The 12,791-nt window shown below is 40.1% G+C and overlaps 1 protein-coding gene across 1 annotated transcript in view; it reads right to left on the reverse strand.

The window, feature by feature from the left end:
• The window catches only part of LOC122787918 (unconventional myosin-Vb-like), a gene marked incomplete at its 5' end in the record, with an annotated part of 1,807,467 nt that overhangs the window by 1,188,478 nt on the left and 606,198 nt on the right, over window positions 1-12,791 (reverse strand). Inside the window, one exon of the mRNA XM_044054844.1 lies at window positions 2,486-2,583. Within this exon, the coding sequence (XP_043910779.1) occupies window positions 2,486-2,583 (98 nt within the window). The remainder of the gene's footprint in view (window positions 1-2,485; window positions 2,584-12,791) is intronic.

Consider the following 12,791-nt stretch of genomic DNA (forward strand, 5'->3'; position numbering starts at 1 on the left):
TGAGACACAAAAGCAGTTTAAGACAATGCATTTATTGTTTAGAATAGACTGGCAGCATAAAACAAAGACTAACATAAGCTTGCATAATCTAATCTAGAATAACATGGCAGACTTCTGCAGACTTTTATTATATGAAACTTTACAGACAAACCTCATGTGATAAAATTCTGGAAATTTCCTTTCAAGTGTAACTCATATTTCATGAGCAGGAGATTGTCTGTAGAAATATGCAATCATGCAAAATCTGTCAGTTTTGCTAAATATTTGCCTTCTCCAATCACAGTACTATGTTCCCATGATTTCAACCAGGCAATTACACAAACAAGGCTGCATTCATTACAGAATACATAACAAAACAAGGCAAACTACTTCTCTCAGACAAGCAATGCTACATAATATTCCTTTTTATCAAAGCAGTATGATCAGCTTTATTCAAAGTGGCAACACCAAGTTGCTGTATCCACACCTTTCTGAATACAAACATGCTTCTGGTCTGAAATTCAGAAATGTATTTGTCAGTTATGTTTGAAATACAAGAGGAAATCCATTCTGTCAGTTCTAAATTTTATATTTGCTTTGGAATTATTAAAATATTTTTAGCAATGGTCCTGACAGCAGTGGGTAAAAGGAGGTAACTGATCTTGTAATACAGTTTTAATTGAGCAAGGACTGCATTAGTTAATATGTGCAGGAATAAAAAGGGTAGAGGTCAATTAAGGAACATGGCTATCCAATATGAAAGCCAAACACAACAGAAGAAAAAAAAATGCTATAAATAAAATAAAAAATAAATACTTAAAAATGAAGACTACACCCCACTATAATGTCCACAAGCCCACTGCAAGCACTTAACTTGAACACCAAGCTTCAAAACAAGCAGAAGGCAAAACTACTGCAAAACCTGAATGCATATAACTGCCTCAGAAATGCACTCCAACCTCAATACCATACCTACCAAACAATACAAAAATAGCAATCTCACAAAAAACAGTACAACTAAAAGCTTAAAAAAATAAACACTCAGACTGACATCACATACTTCCCTGATGCCGGTGGAACTACTACTGAATGAATCTACCCCCCCCCCCCACAATAAAAAATACATACTCACTCCCACAAAATCACCACAAGCTCATTAAAGAAAAAGAAAGAAAAACTGGTTTTATATAAAAAAAAAAAAAAAGTCTCAAAAATAAATTTTAATATGGCCTGACATAACCATACATTGAGTAAACCCGAATCCCCATGCTAAGAAAGCTGATTCATAAAACCTACTTATTGCTGCAGATATAACTTTTCCACTGAAGGAAACCATGCAAAATACCAACCTACTGAAGTAAAGGGGGAAAACAAAAACTACCTTAAAAAAATTGATGAATGAAATATATGGAGATATGATGTTAGGTACATATGGGCCTCTGCCAATAGTCAAACTTGTTCTCTAAATTTACTGTAAAATATATTTTACTTATCTAAAATCAGACCTCTATATCATGTGTGTATTCTGAATTATTGAACTAAACTCTGACTGCTGCACAAATGATTAAAAAACAGTCCATACACAACCAATTTTCTCCCTACCATGCATGCCAGAGACCCTGCACATTCTATTAATATTCAAACATGCTCTACACAATTACCAACCACCACCCCCCCCCCCACAGAAAAACACTCCCTACACCATGCACAACAAATATAGTAATAGAAACAAAAAAAAAAAGTTAGAGGTCTACCTTCCTTGCATCTCTTATACCCCCACAATTTTATGTATACCAATTCGGAGCTCACACAATAGTGGGGAAAGGGCATATTCCTGTTCCTCAATGTATCATGACCTCACACAACATAATACAGATAACTTTTGAAAATCGAGAATTAAGGCAACTTGTGTATTCAGTCAATTGTGTACATTTTAACAAAGTTCTACATGCTTATAATTTGATAATCTGAATGACACTATATATACATATCTACTATTTTATATATATATATATATATATATATATATATATATATATATACACACACACACTGCGTGTATTATATATATATATATATATATATATATATATATATCTATGCACACAGTGTGTGTGTGTATTGTGTGTGTGTATATATATATATATATATATATATATATATATACACACACACAATGCACACTGTGTGTGTGTGTGTATATATATATATATATATATATATATATATATATATATATATATATAATTATAGACACATTTTTAAGGAAATAGGTAGGGGTCTGGTCAGATGGCCCTTTTCAGCCATGACCCATGCTTTTTTTGGAACAGAACTTGTCTGTACAACTTAACACATTAAAAGTAATATAGACAGTCACACGTGTATACAGATATGCCAAATTTTAGAAAGTCACTATAAACAAATTCCACAGTCACAATAAAAGAATGCATGTCTGATGTTTGTGAGGTATGAAACTAACAGAATTTTTAATCAAAAATATAATTACCTGAAATTCTGCTTCTGGTCATTGGGTTTGATGCAGCGCACATAATGAGGGGTTGTAGAATTTAACGTTTCCATTAGAAGGTGAAGAGAATCTCTGAACTACAGCAACAGATGACCCAGAACCAAAATGGAGGCACAGACATTAAAAAAAGGTGAAAGAAAATGATTAGACTCAATAGTGTTAAGAAACGAGTGCATGAAATGAAATAGCTTTAAACCAATCATCCTAGACATTAACCCCAGTAAAGACCTTTCTGGCTCAGAGTCACAAGGTTTTCTCTTATCTCCATGAATCTCTTTGGAGGTGGTACAGCTACATAAAGAATTTGATATAAAACAGAAATAACAAATATTTTGACTATACAACAACAGTTAATGATTTAATGAGCAAGCAAAGTATGTTTGTGAAACACACTGCATGAGAAAACTTTGGAAACGGTCTACGAGTCAACTAGAGACAATGAATCAGTAAAGCTCATACAAATGGAAGCACTGACCAGAGAAAAACAAACGAGAATTCAAATTCTGTTTAGGCAATAGTTGTAGTGGATACGTTTCAGAAAGCAAACTGCAACCAGGGGAATGATGATGGTTTGCTGCTAAGACAACTACATAATTCTGTACCGAACAGCAAAAAAAACACTGCAGTGACAGTTTACCTTTAGAAAAACAAAAGAAACCAAACAGCACTGGCGACCACACTCCAATTTAATAAATAAATTAAAGCGCTTTTCGACTGATGCAACACAGCCTTCCTCAAAAAAGTATTCTGAGGAAGGCTGTGTTGTATCAGTCGAAAAGCGCTTTAATTTATTTATTAAATCGGAGTGTGGTCGCCAGTGCCATTTGGTTTCTTTTGTTTTTCTTAGTTTGTCGTCATATTTGTGTTTACAGTTTACCTTTCTTAAGCACAAGTCAACAGTAGTAATAATGAGTCCTAGATATGTATTTGACTATGTTAAGTACACAAATTAAACCCACAACTGTATTTTTGGCTTGTATCTGGGCTTACGGCTGAAAAAGTTCCATTTTGGATTAACTGATCAACCTGGTTATGAAACATTATTTGAACAATTCCCCTTGCACAGAACAAAATCAAATTTCTTTAAGTACTGTGTTTCTTTTCGTTTCTCTGTACAATATGGACTGATGTCACAGTAAGCATAAAAGATCTTTTAATAGGAATATAATGATTTTCCATACATCAAGCCCTCAAAAAAATATAAATTCATGTTGATCAAATGTTTCAAACTTACTTTAGCAAGTCAACACAGTAAGGCAGGATTTTAGAATGAATTAGCTGTTGATGCATCTCTCCAATAAACTGAGTTAAGCCAATACTTTGAAAAAAATAGTTATTTAGACCTCAGAAAGAGGTTTAGCTACATAACAATTTAAAGGCTTCTCCCACGCATGTTATTTTTGGAATACACAGTACCATGGAAGTAGGGAATATTAAGGACACAAATTAGTGAGAATGTCAGATTACATTTTACCTCTGGGTGATCATAAAAATGGGTAATAGTGAGCCTTCAGTTGATCGTGCATAACTTGCCATGGGCAAGTGTGGCTATATCTGCTGCCTGCACAACCTGTAGTGGAGGGCAGGATCCCCACAAATTGCAATATATTAAAAGAGAATGGGAATTTCAGATTATGCAAATGTCATGTCAGATGTCACTTCCTCAATAAAAGTACCTTGGCACCAGCCCATGTTCATCCTTCTCCAGTAAATTCTTACTGTAAGATTCAAAGTTAGAATATTTGCAAGGCAGTTTCATCTTAGAACTCAAGATGATTTCCCAGTGAAGGGACACATCTGAGATCAAAGAAAGGTGCTGATGTAGTATCCACATAAAGTGTGGAAGTGGCTAGACAAGAAACCAAGTTAGTGAAGTGCTTTTTTGCAGCATTAAAAAAGAAGTTGAAAAAGCAAAAAAAAAAAAAGAAAATGATTTTACTTTTACTGGGAAATCAGTGCGTGCAAAAGATATGTGCGTGCAGACTGAAAGGGTAACTGGATACTCCAGGAAGCTCTTTTTGTTACTTACTGAGAGATAAGACAATGAAGAGAATGAATAAACTACTGCATGGGATTTTTTTACTGGTGGGAGACTAGGCATTACAACTGGCAAAGAGGACACATTTAACCACTAGGGAATGTAATTTTAATGTTGCTAGGATCTAGAAAATCTATAATTCTGGGAAAGGTAGCTGAACACTTGTGTACCAGAACTGATAACTTGTCATATCAAGCTATAAAAGCTGCTAATGTTAAACGCACGGACTCTGCTCTTTCTGTTGACAACTCTAGTTTTAGTCACACTCTGTCTAATACACATTAAGCAAGGAGAAAAATTAGGGAAAATGCCCTAGGGGTTGTACAGTCTGATGTCACAAACACCAAAGTTAACAAGGTGGCAATTCAGTTACAATACATCTTTTGTGTAAGATAAATGGTTCAAAAGTTCACTCATGAGCCTAAGGGACTAGAAAAACCAGTGGTAATCTTCACTCCTGCCAACACACACTATAACCATTATTAGTTCCACATCATGTTTTCTATACACAGCCTTAAATTCCACTGATTGTAGTATACATGCAAAATTTCCCAAATGGGTGGAAAACACCTGTAAAATATAGCACTCTAAATTTCATTATGCAGGCCTTATTCCTTAAAAGGGACACATTCTCATTACTAAAATCGTATTTCTGCCTCGGACCAAAGCTGAAATACTACCAACCACTTAACAAATCAATTGTCTGTTTGTGACATCAATAATGACGACAGTGACTTACTTTAAAAATGCGTGCAAACCTGTAATCCAGTCCAATTTAACTTCTCTGCAATAAGACACTCAGCCCTTGGGTTCCCTGCTTCACACGGTGCTCAGTACTTGTTTCTGCATTCTTTTTTTGAAGTAAATACTACTTTATGCAATATTTTCAAATGTTGAAAATTATAATATTTAGTAGTAAGGAAGTGCGGATGACAAAATGCAGATGCCATGGGAAAAGTACGTATCTTTTTCTAATTTTATATTCTAATTTTCTGCTCCTTTATACCAAAACTCCTGTTGCAGGGCATTATATAGGGTAATTTATACTAATTTATTTTAAACTATTTATCATATCGTTCCATACAAGACAATTGCACCCAGTCCCCAACTACTAGCACGTATCATTTTACATTTTCAGCCAGTGTGTGCCAATCGTATGCTGTGCAGGACTGATACAGGATTTATATTTTCTGCTTTCATATTCAACAGAAACGTTTCTGCTAGCAATAGATATGTTCCTTTTCTCATCGTAAAAGATAATTACAATAAAGGCTGCATAAAGAAAAAAAAACTGACACTTACGGAACAGAAAGGGAAAACAATATCTGTAGCTATCCAAAACTTTGCTGTTGAATACAAGAGGAGAAAATGTAAATTGTGGATCAGTCCTGCACAGCGCACATTTATTGTTGGCAGGTCAAGTCATTTTCTTTTGCGTCTATTTTTTTTTTTTTTTTTTGCTAGGGTATGCTCTGATGATAGACAGTAAGGTGGTATATTCATGTTTGTCTACTTCTCTAGGCATACCTCCTCAACTGTAAACACTGAACGAAAAAGAAAGGGCAAAATTATGAGTTCTAATGGTGAGTGACATAGTGCAGACAACTGAACGTTACAAGAACTGTGTGTGTGTGTATATATATATATATATATATATATATATATATATATATATATATATATATATATATATATATATATATAGGTTCATACTAGGCTATCTTCCCTAGGGCATTTAAAAGCCTAGCCAAAATGTGTTTGGCTTTCGCCACCCATTTTAAACTTATTTTGCTATGCCCTTTTTCGAGGGTAGTATACTGTGCCTCTGTAACAGTGACACAGAAGTGATACCTGGGGGTAAACCTACGATCTCCCATCCACTCATCAAGATTCCTCTGGAAGAGAGTCACTGAGGAACTCTGCCTAACCTGGACTGGGATTTTATTCCAGAGTGAAGGGAGCCTCTGGGTTATGAATCTGTCCCTCCAGCATGTCCTATTTATTTCAGTGCTGAGGTTCAAGTCTCTCGAGCGCGTAGCTCGATGGGATTTGGATTTTCTGAGGTACAGCATGTCCATTAATTCTGGGTTGGACATGGCTTTATACGTCAGGCACAGATCGCCTCTGAACAGGTGGTATGCCACTGAGTAGAGCTGGAGTTTCTTTAACCGGGCAGCATATGGCATCTGTTTGAGCCCTTTGATCCTCTTGGTGAGGTACTTTTGGGGTCTTTCCAGTTGCTGCAGGTGTCTGGTAAGGTACATCCAAAAAGGGGCATTGTACTCAATTATGGGCCTGATGAGGGATGAGTAAAGAGGCATGATGACCTCCCCTGATCTAGATGTGAATCCCTTCATGATTAGGTGGGCTATATAAAATATTTTTCTAACCACTTTGGCCACATGGTTGTCAAATGAGAGACTGCTATCAACTTGGGTCCCTAATTACTTCTTCTGTACTTAATGGATTACCACCCATGTGGTAATTTGTGGGCACTTTGTTTTTGCCAAAGGGGATGACTATACACTTTTTGGCATTTAGCTTGAGGCCATGACTCTGGCACCAGTTGTCTGTTTCTATGGGGCCCTTTTGGAGGATGCTCGTGTCGGCTAGAGAGTCTATTATGGCGCCCAGTTTGCAGTCATCTGCGAACTTGGTCAGCCACAGTGTTGGCCTGTACCTCCAAGAAATATATACCGAACAAGAGAGGTCCCAGGACTTAGCCTTGTGGGATGCCACTTGTAACTGGTTTGGAGTCTAACATGGCTCCAGCAATTCTAACCATGTGAGTTCTGTCCTTGAGGCAGTTTGCAACCCATCTAGTGACACAGGGGTTTATATTTAAGCTGGTGATCTTATCTATAATGCCCGAGTGGGGTATTGTATCGAAGGCTTTTGCGAGGTCCAGGTAGGCTGTGTGGACCACCTTCCCCTCATCAATGGCCTTGGTGACTGTTTCAAAGAAATCGACCAGGTTTAAGAGGCAGGATCTGCCAGCCGAACTGGGTAGGATCCAGTGTCTGTAGGTCCCCAATATCTTTATTTATGAGGTCCATGATGATCCTTTCCATAGCTTTGCAGACCAAGCTAGTCAGGCTTATGGGGCGATAGTTTCCAGGATCTGTTGAGGCACCACCTTTGTGGAGAGAGACCACTGTTGCTGTACGCCACTCTTTGGGTACATATCCTGTAGTAAGGCTGAGATTGAACAGTAGTTTTATGTTTGGGTTTAGCTCTTCTTGGATTTCATGTAGGATGCAGCCCGGGACACCGTCTGGTCCCATTGATGCTGTGTTTTTTTGCTTTGGAGAGGGTGGCTCTTACCTGAGCATTTGAGATGTCAGGGGGGTAGCACTCTGCTGGGATAGATATTTGCCCTTTTGGTGGGGAGGGGGGGGGAGGAGTTTGCACTGAACCTGTCAGCTAGGATGTTGGCAATGTCTGTGGGTTCGGTGTATTTTTTGTCATTTTGGACTAATTCTGAGCATATCTGGGAATTCCCACCCATGTTCCTAACATAACTAAAGAAAACCTTGTGATTATCCTTGGTGTCCTGTGCAATTTTTCTCTTGAAGCTGACCTTAGATGATTTTATGAGTGCCCGTAGTTTTTTGCTAATACTGATCAGAGATGCCTTCCCTTTTTGGGATTTTGCTCTATCATTTAGTAGCGTCCTCCTTCTATTGTATAGTTTGTTTATGGCTGGGGTCCACCAGACAGGACGTCTGCCTTTGGAGGATTGGGTCTTGGTATTGTTTGGGATTGCATGATCCATGCATTCCTGAAGGTGTTCATAGAATGCATTTATAAAGGATTCTGCGGTCTGGGCCATATTTTCCATAGGCCCAGGGGCTTTGAAAGATTCCACCTCGGTTTTAAGGTGTGTGAAATTTACTTTAGAGAAGTTTTTCACTGTGGTTTTCTGGGCAGGAGGTGGGGTAGGGATGTGAATATCCAGTGAGATTAGTTTATGGTCTGATCTTACCAGTGAGGGATACACTTCTGGTCTGGAGCATAGAGTCCCCATGTTGGTGATGATCAGGTCCAGTATGTTTTCCCCTCTTGTAGGAGTGGTAACAAGTTGTTCCATAGCATCTGAGTTTATAAATTCTAGGAACCTTTGGGCTAGGGTGTTGGAGCTAGAGTAATGCTCACAGTCTATGTTTGGGTAGTTGAAGTCGCCCAATATAATGGTGTTTGGAGAGACCTTCATATTTTCCAGTGTTCTCAGGAAGGCCGAGTGCGGTTCCTGGGTTTGGGAGGGTGGACTGTAGCAGGCTATAAACTGGAAGGCAGTTTTACCCACTGTTAGTTGCACATTGATAGTCTCTGATGCTTCGTGCTGTGCCACCAACCTGGAGGTGTGGGTATCTTTGACGAATATTGATACTCCCCCTCCTTTTGTGGTTCGTTCCAAGTTTTGGGGCCGAAAAGCATGGTATGAGGCATAACCTGGTAGTGCTGGGGTGCTCTCGGGAGCCTTGAACCAGGTTTCTGTTACTGCACAGATATCGATGTTCTCCATGCTAAGGAGAGTTTCGAGTGCGTGCATCTTGAGGTTTAGACTTCTGGCATTGAGTAGCATTACTCTTAGTTTCTTATCCCTTGTGATACCTATGGAGGTGGGTTTGTTTTTTGAGCCTTGCCTAAAAAAGGCACTATGAGGGTAGCAAGAGCCTTTGCCAATATCCGAAAGCCCAGGGGTGACAGGTGCAAGCCGTCCCTAGCGAAGCATCGTGGCTTGTTGAGCATGTCATCCCAGGCTGACAGGCATTGGATCCCCTTTGAATGACACCAATACTTAAGCCAATTGTTGAAATTGATCATCTTGTTTTCATATTGTGGCATCATTCTTTGTGAGGGTAAGATGCTACTCCAGGTCAGGGTCATACCGGCCTGGGCCACATGCTCAGAGAGTTCCTCTGTCTCTTTTCATGTAGTCCAGGGAGGTACACCTCAGGTCATTCACACCAGCATGGACAATGACTGAGTCATATTTGTACTTGCCTTGGAGTGACCTGAGTACTTGTATTATGTGGCGGATCCTAGCACCCGACAGGCAGCTCACCGTGACCTTCTCCTTGTTCAGCCTGGTGAGCGGGACGTCAGTGTGCCTGACGATAGAGTCACCTATTACAAGTGAATCAGGTGTGTTTAGCCTTAAGGGCTGTGACTGTTCGGCACACTGGCTTTGTGAGCTATGTGTTGCACGTGTTTTGTTTTGGGGTAGCAGTTGCTTGGGTGTCTGCTTTGGAGGTCTCTGCTGCTTAGGCAGATTTTTATTTAGAGCCTCCGAGTATGTTTTTGTGTGTTTATGTGTTTGATTTGTTGTTGTGGTAGGTCTATGTGAGACTGGAATTGTAGTGAATGTGGTTTTCTTCTCCTCCTGACTGGTTACGCCAGTACTGAGTTGAGAGAGCTTAGCCTCCAGGTTTGGCTATATGGATGCATCTCTCACATGTGTTGGAATTTGTTGGGAGGAGGAGAGGGTTGTCTGTGTACATGAGGCAGTTGTAACATTGCCTCAAGATTCCCAGACTCACCAGCTGGACCGGAGAGGAGACTGACAACTGACCTTTGGACATGCTAGAATAGTATTGGGAATTCCTTTATAATTGAAATAAAAGGGCCAATGGGGAACAAGGTACTCAAGGGGAGTTTGTGAGGGTGTAGTGCTTTTAATTTTTTAGTGCTGACTTATATAATTGCTTTAGTGAGCAAGTGCCAGGCAACTTAAATGCAATGTGTTACAGGTAACTTAAATGCAAAAACGACAAACAGTAACTTTCTTTTAAGTGAAACAAGAAAATAAGTACAGTAAGCAATGCAGATATCACTAGGGATCCACAGAAGCGCTGAAAAGCCGCGTTTTAGGTGGTATAAACGTTTCAGGGAAATAACAAGCAAACAAACAACAAGCATACAAAGCTAGATTCAGCAGGCCTGGATCTAGTCTATGCTACAGCAAACAAGGTGTACCAATTTCATAAGAAACAGTTGAAATATGCAGGCACTATAAGCCTTTAACCAGAAATTCCCAGCTCAGAAGGGCAGAATCCAGCCTCTCCTCCCACAAGAGTGCAGACCACGAACCTTCTTAATGCAAAATAACTGGCCTGAAGCCCAAGTGCTTAAACCAGAACTAATACACTTTTAGAATAACGGACACTGAGCCCTCAATCAGCAGTTCCCAACTTAGACGGATGTAAGCTACCTGTCCTGCCACCACAGTGCAGGCCACAAACTTTCCTAATGTAAAACATCTGGTCTGAAGCCCAAGTGCTTAATCCAAAAGACTTAGAATGATAGCTACACTTTAATCAAGTTACTACCAAGCAGTAGTAAATACAACTGAATACTTTAAAGAATGTCTGGATTAGTGCTCAAGTTATACAAACAAAGCTAGATTCAGCAGGCTTGGATCTAGTCTACGCTACAGCAAACAAGGTGTACTAATTTCAGCTCGACAAGCCACGATGCTTCGCTAGTGACAGCTTGCACCTGTCACCCCTGGGCTTTCGGATATTGGCAAAGGCTCTTGCTATCCCCATAGTGCCTTTTTTAGGCAAGGCTCAAAAGACAAACCCACCTCCATAGGTATCACAAGGGATAAGAAACTAAGAGTAATGCTACTCAATGCTAGAAGTCTAAACCTCAAGATGCACGCACTCGAAACTCTCCTTAGCATGGAGAGCATCGATATCTGCAGTAACAGAAACCTGGTTCAAGGCTCCCGAGAGCACCCCAGCACTGCCAGGTTATACCTCATACTATGCTTTTCGCCCCCAAAACTTGGACCGAACCACAAAAGGAGGGGGAGTATCAATATTTGTCAAAGATACCCACACTTCCAGGTTGGTGGCACAGCACGAAGCATCAGAGACTATCCATGTGCAACTAACAGTGGGTAAAACTGCCTTCCAGTTTATAGCCTGCTACAGACCACCCTCCCAAACCCAGGAACCCCACGCGGCCTTCCTGAGAACACTGGAAAATATGAAGGTCTCTCCAAACACCATTATATTGGGCGACTTCAACTACCCAAACATAGACTGTGAGCATTACTCTAGCTCCAACACCCTAGCCCAAAGGTTCCTAGAATTTATAAACTCAAATGCTATGGAACAACTTGTTACCACTCCCACAAGAGGGGAAAACATACTGGACCTGATCATCACCAACATGGGGACTCTATGCTCCAGACCAGAAGTGTATGCTCCAGACCAGAAGTGTATCCCTCATTGGTAAGATCAGACCATAAACTAATCTCACTGGATATTCACATCCCGACTCCACCCCCTGCCCTGAAAACCACAGTGAAAAACTTCTCTAATGCAAATTTCACACTCCTCAAAACCGAGGTGGAATCCTTCAAAACCCCCGGGCCTATGGAAAATACGGCCCAGACTGCAGAATCCTTTATAAACGCATTCTATGAACACCTTCAGGAATGCATGGATCATGCAATCCCAAATAAAACCAAGTCCCAATCCAAAGGCAGACGTCCTGTCTGGTGGACCCCAGCCATAAACAAACTATACAATAGAAGGAAGAAGCTACTACATGACAGAGCAAAATCGCAAAAAGGGAAGGCATCTCTGATCAGTATTAGCAAAAAACAGGCACTCATAAAATCGTCTAAGGCCAGCTTTGAAAGAAAAATTGCACAGGACACTAAGGATAATCACAAGGCTTTCTTTAGTTATGTTAGGAACCTGAGTGGGAATTCCCAGATATGCTCAGAATTAGTCCAAAATGACAAAAAATACACTGAACCCACAGACATTGCCAACATCCTAGCTGACAGGTTCAGCGCAAACTTCTCCCCACCAAAAGGGCAAATATCTATCCCAGCAGAGTGCTGCCCCCCTGACATCTTAGATGCTCCGGTAAGAGCTGCCCTCTCCAAAGAAAAAAACACAGCATCAATGGGACCAGACAGTGTCCCAGGCTGCGTCCTACATGAACTCCAAGAAGGGCTAAACCCAAACATAAAACTACTGTTCAATCTCAGCCTTACTACAGGATATGTACCCAAAGAGTGGCATACAGCAATGGTGGTCCCCTCTCCACAAAGGTGGTGTCTCAATGGATCCTGGAAACTATTGCCCCATAAGCCTGACTAGCTTGGTCTGCAAAGCTATGGAAAGGATCATCATGGACCTCATAAATAAAGATATTGGGGACCTACAGACACTGGATCCTACCCAGTTTGGCTTTGTTAAGGGCAGATCCTGCCTCTTAAAC

Source organism: Protopterus annectens, chromosome 13.part0 (genome assembly GCF_019279795.1).
Source record: "Protopterus annectens isolate FY-2018-M chromosome 13.part0, PAN1.0, whole genome shotgun sequence".
Classification (NCBI taxonomy): domain Eukaryota; kingdom Metazoa; phylum Chordata; order Ceratodontiformes; family Protopteridae; genus Protopterus; species Protopterus annectens.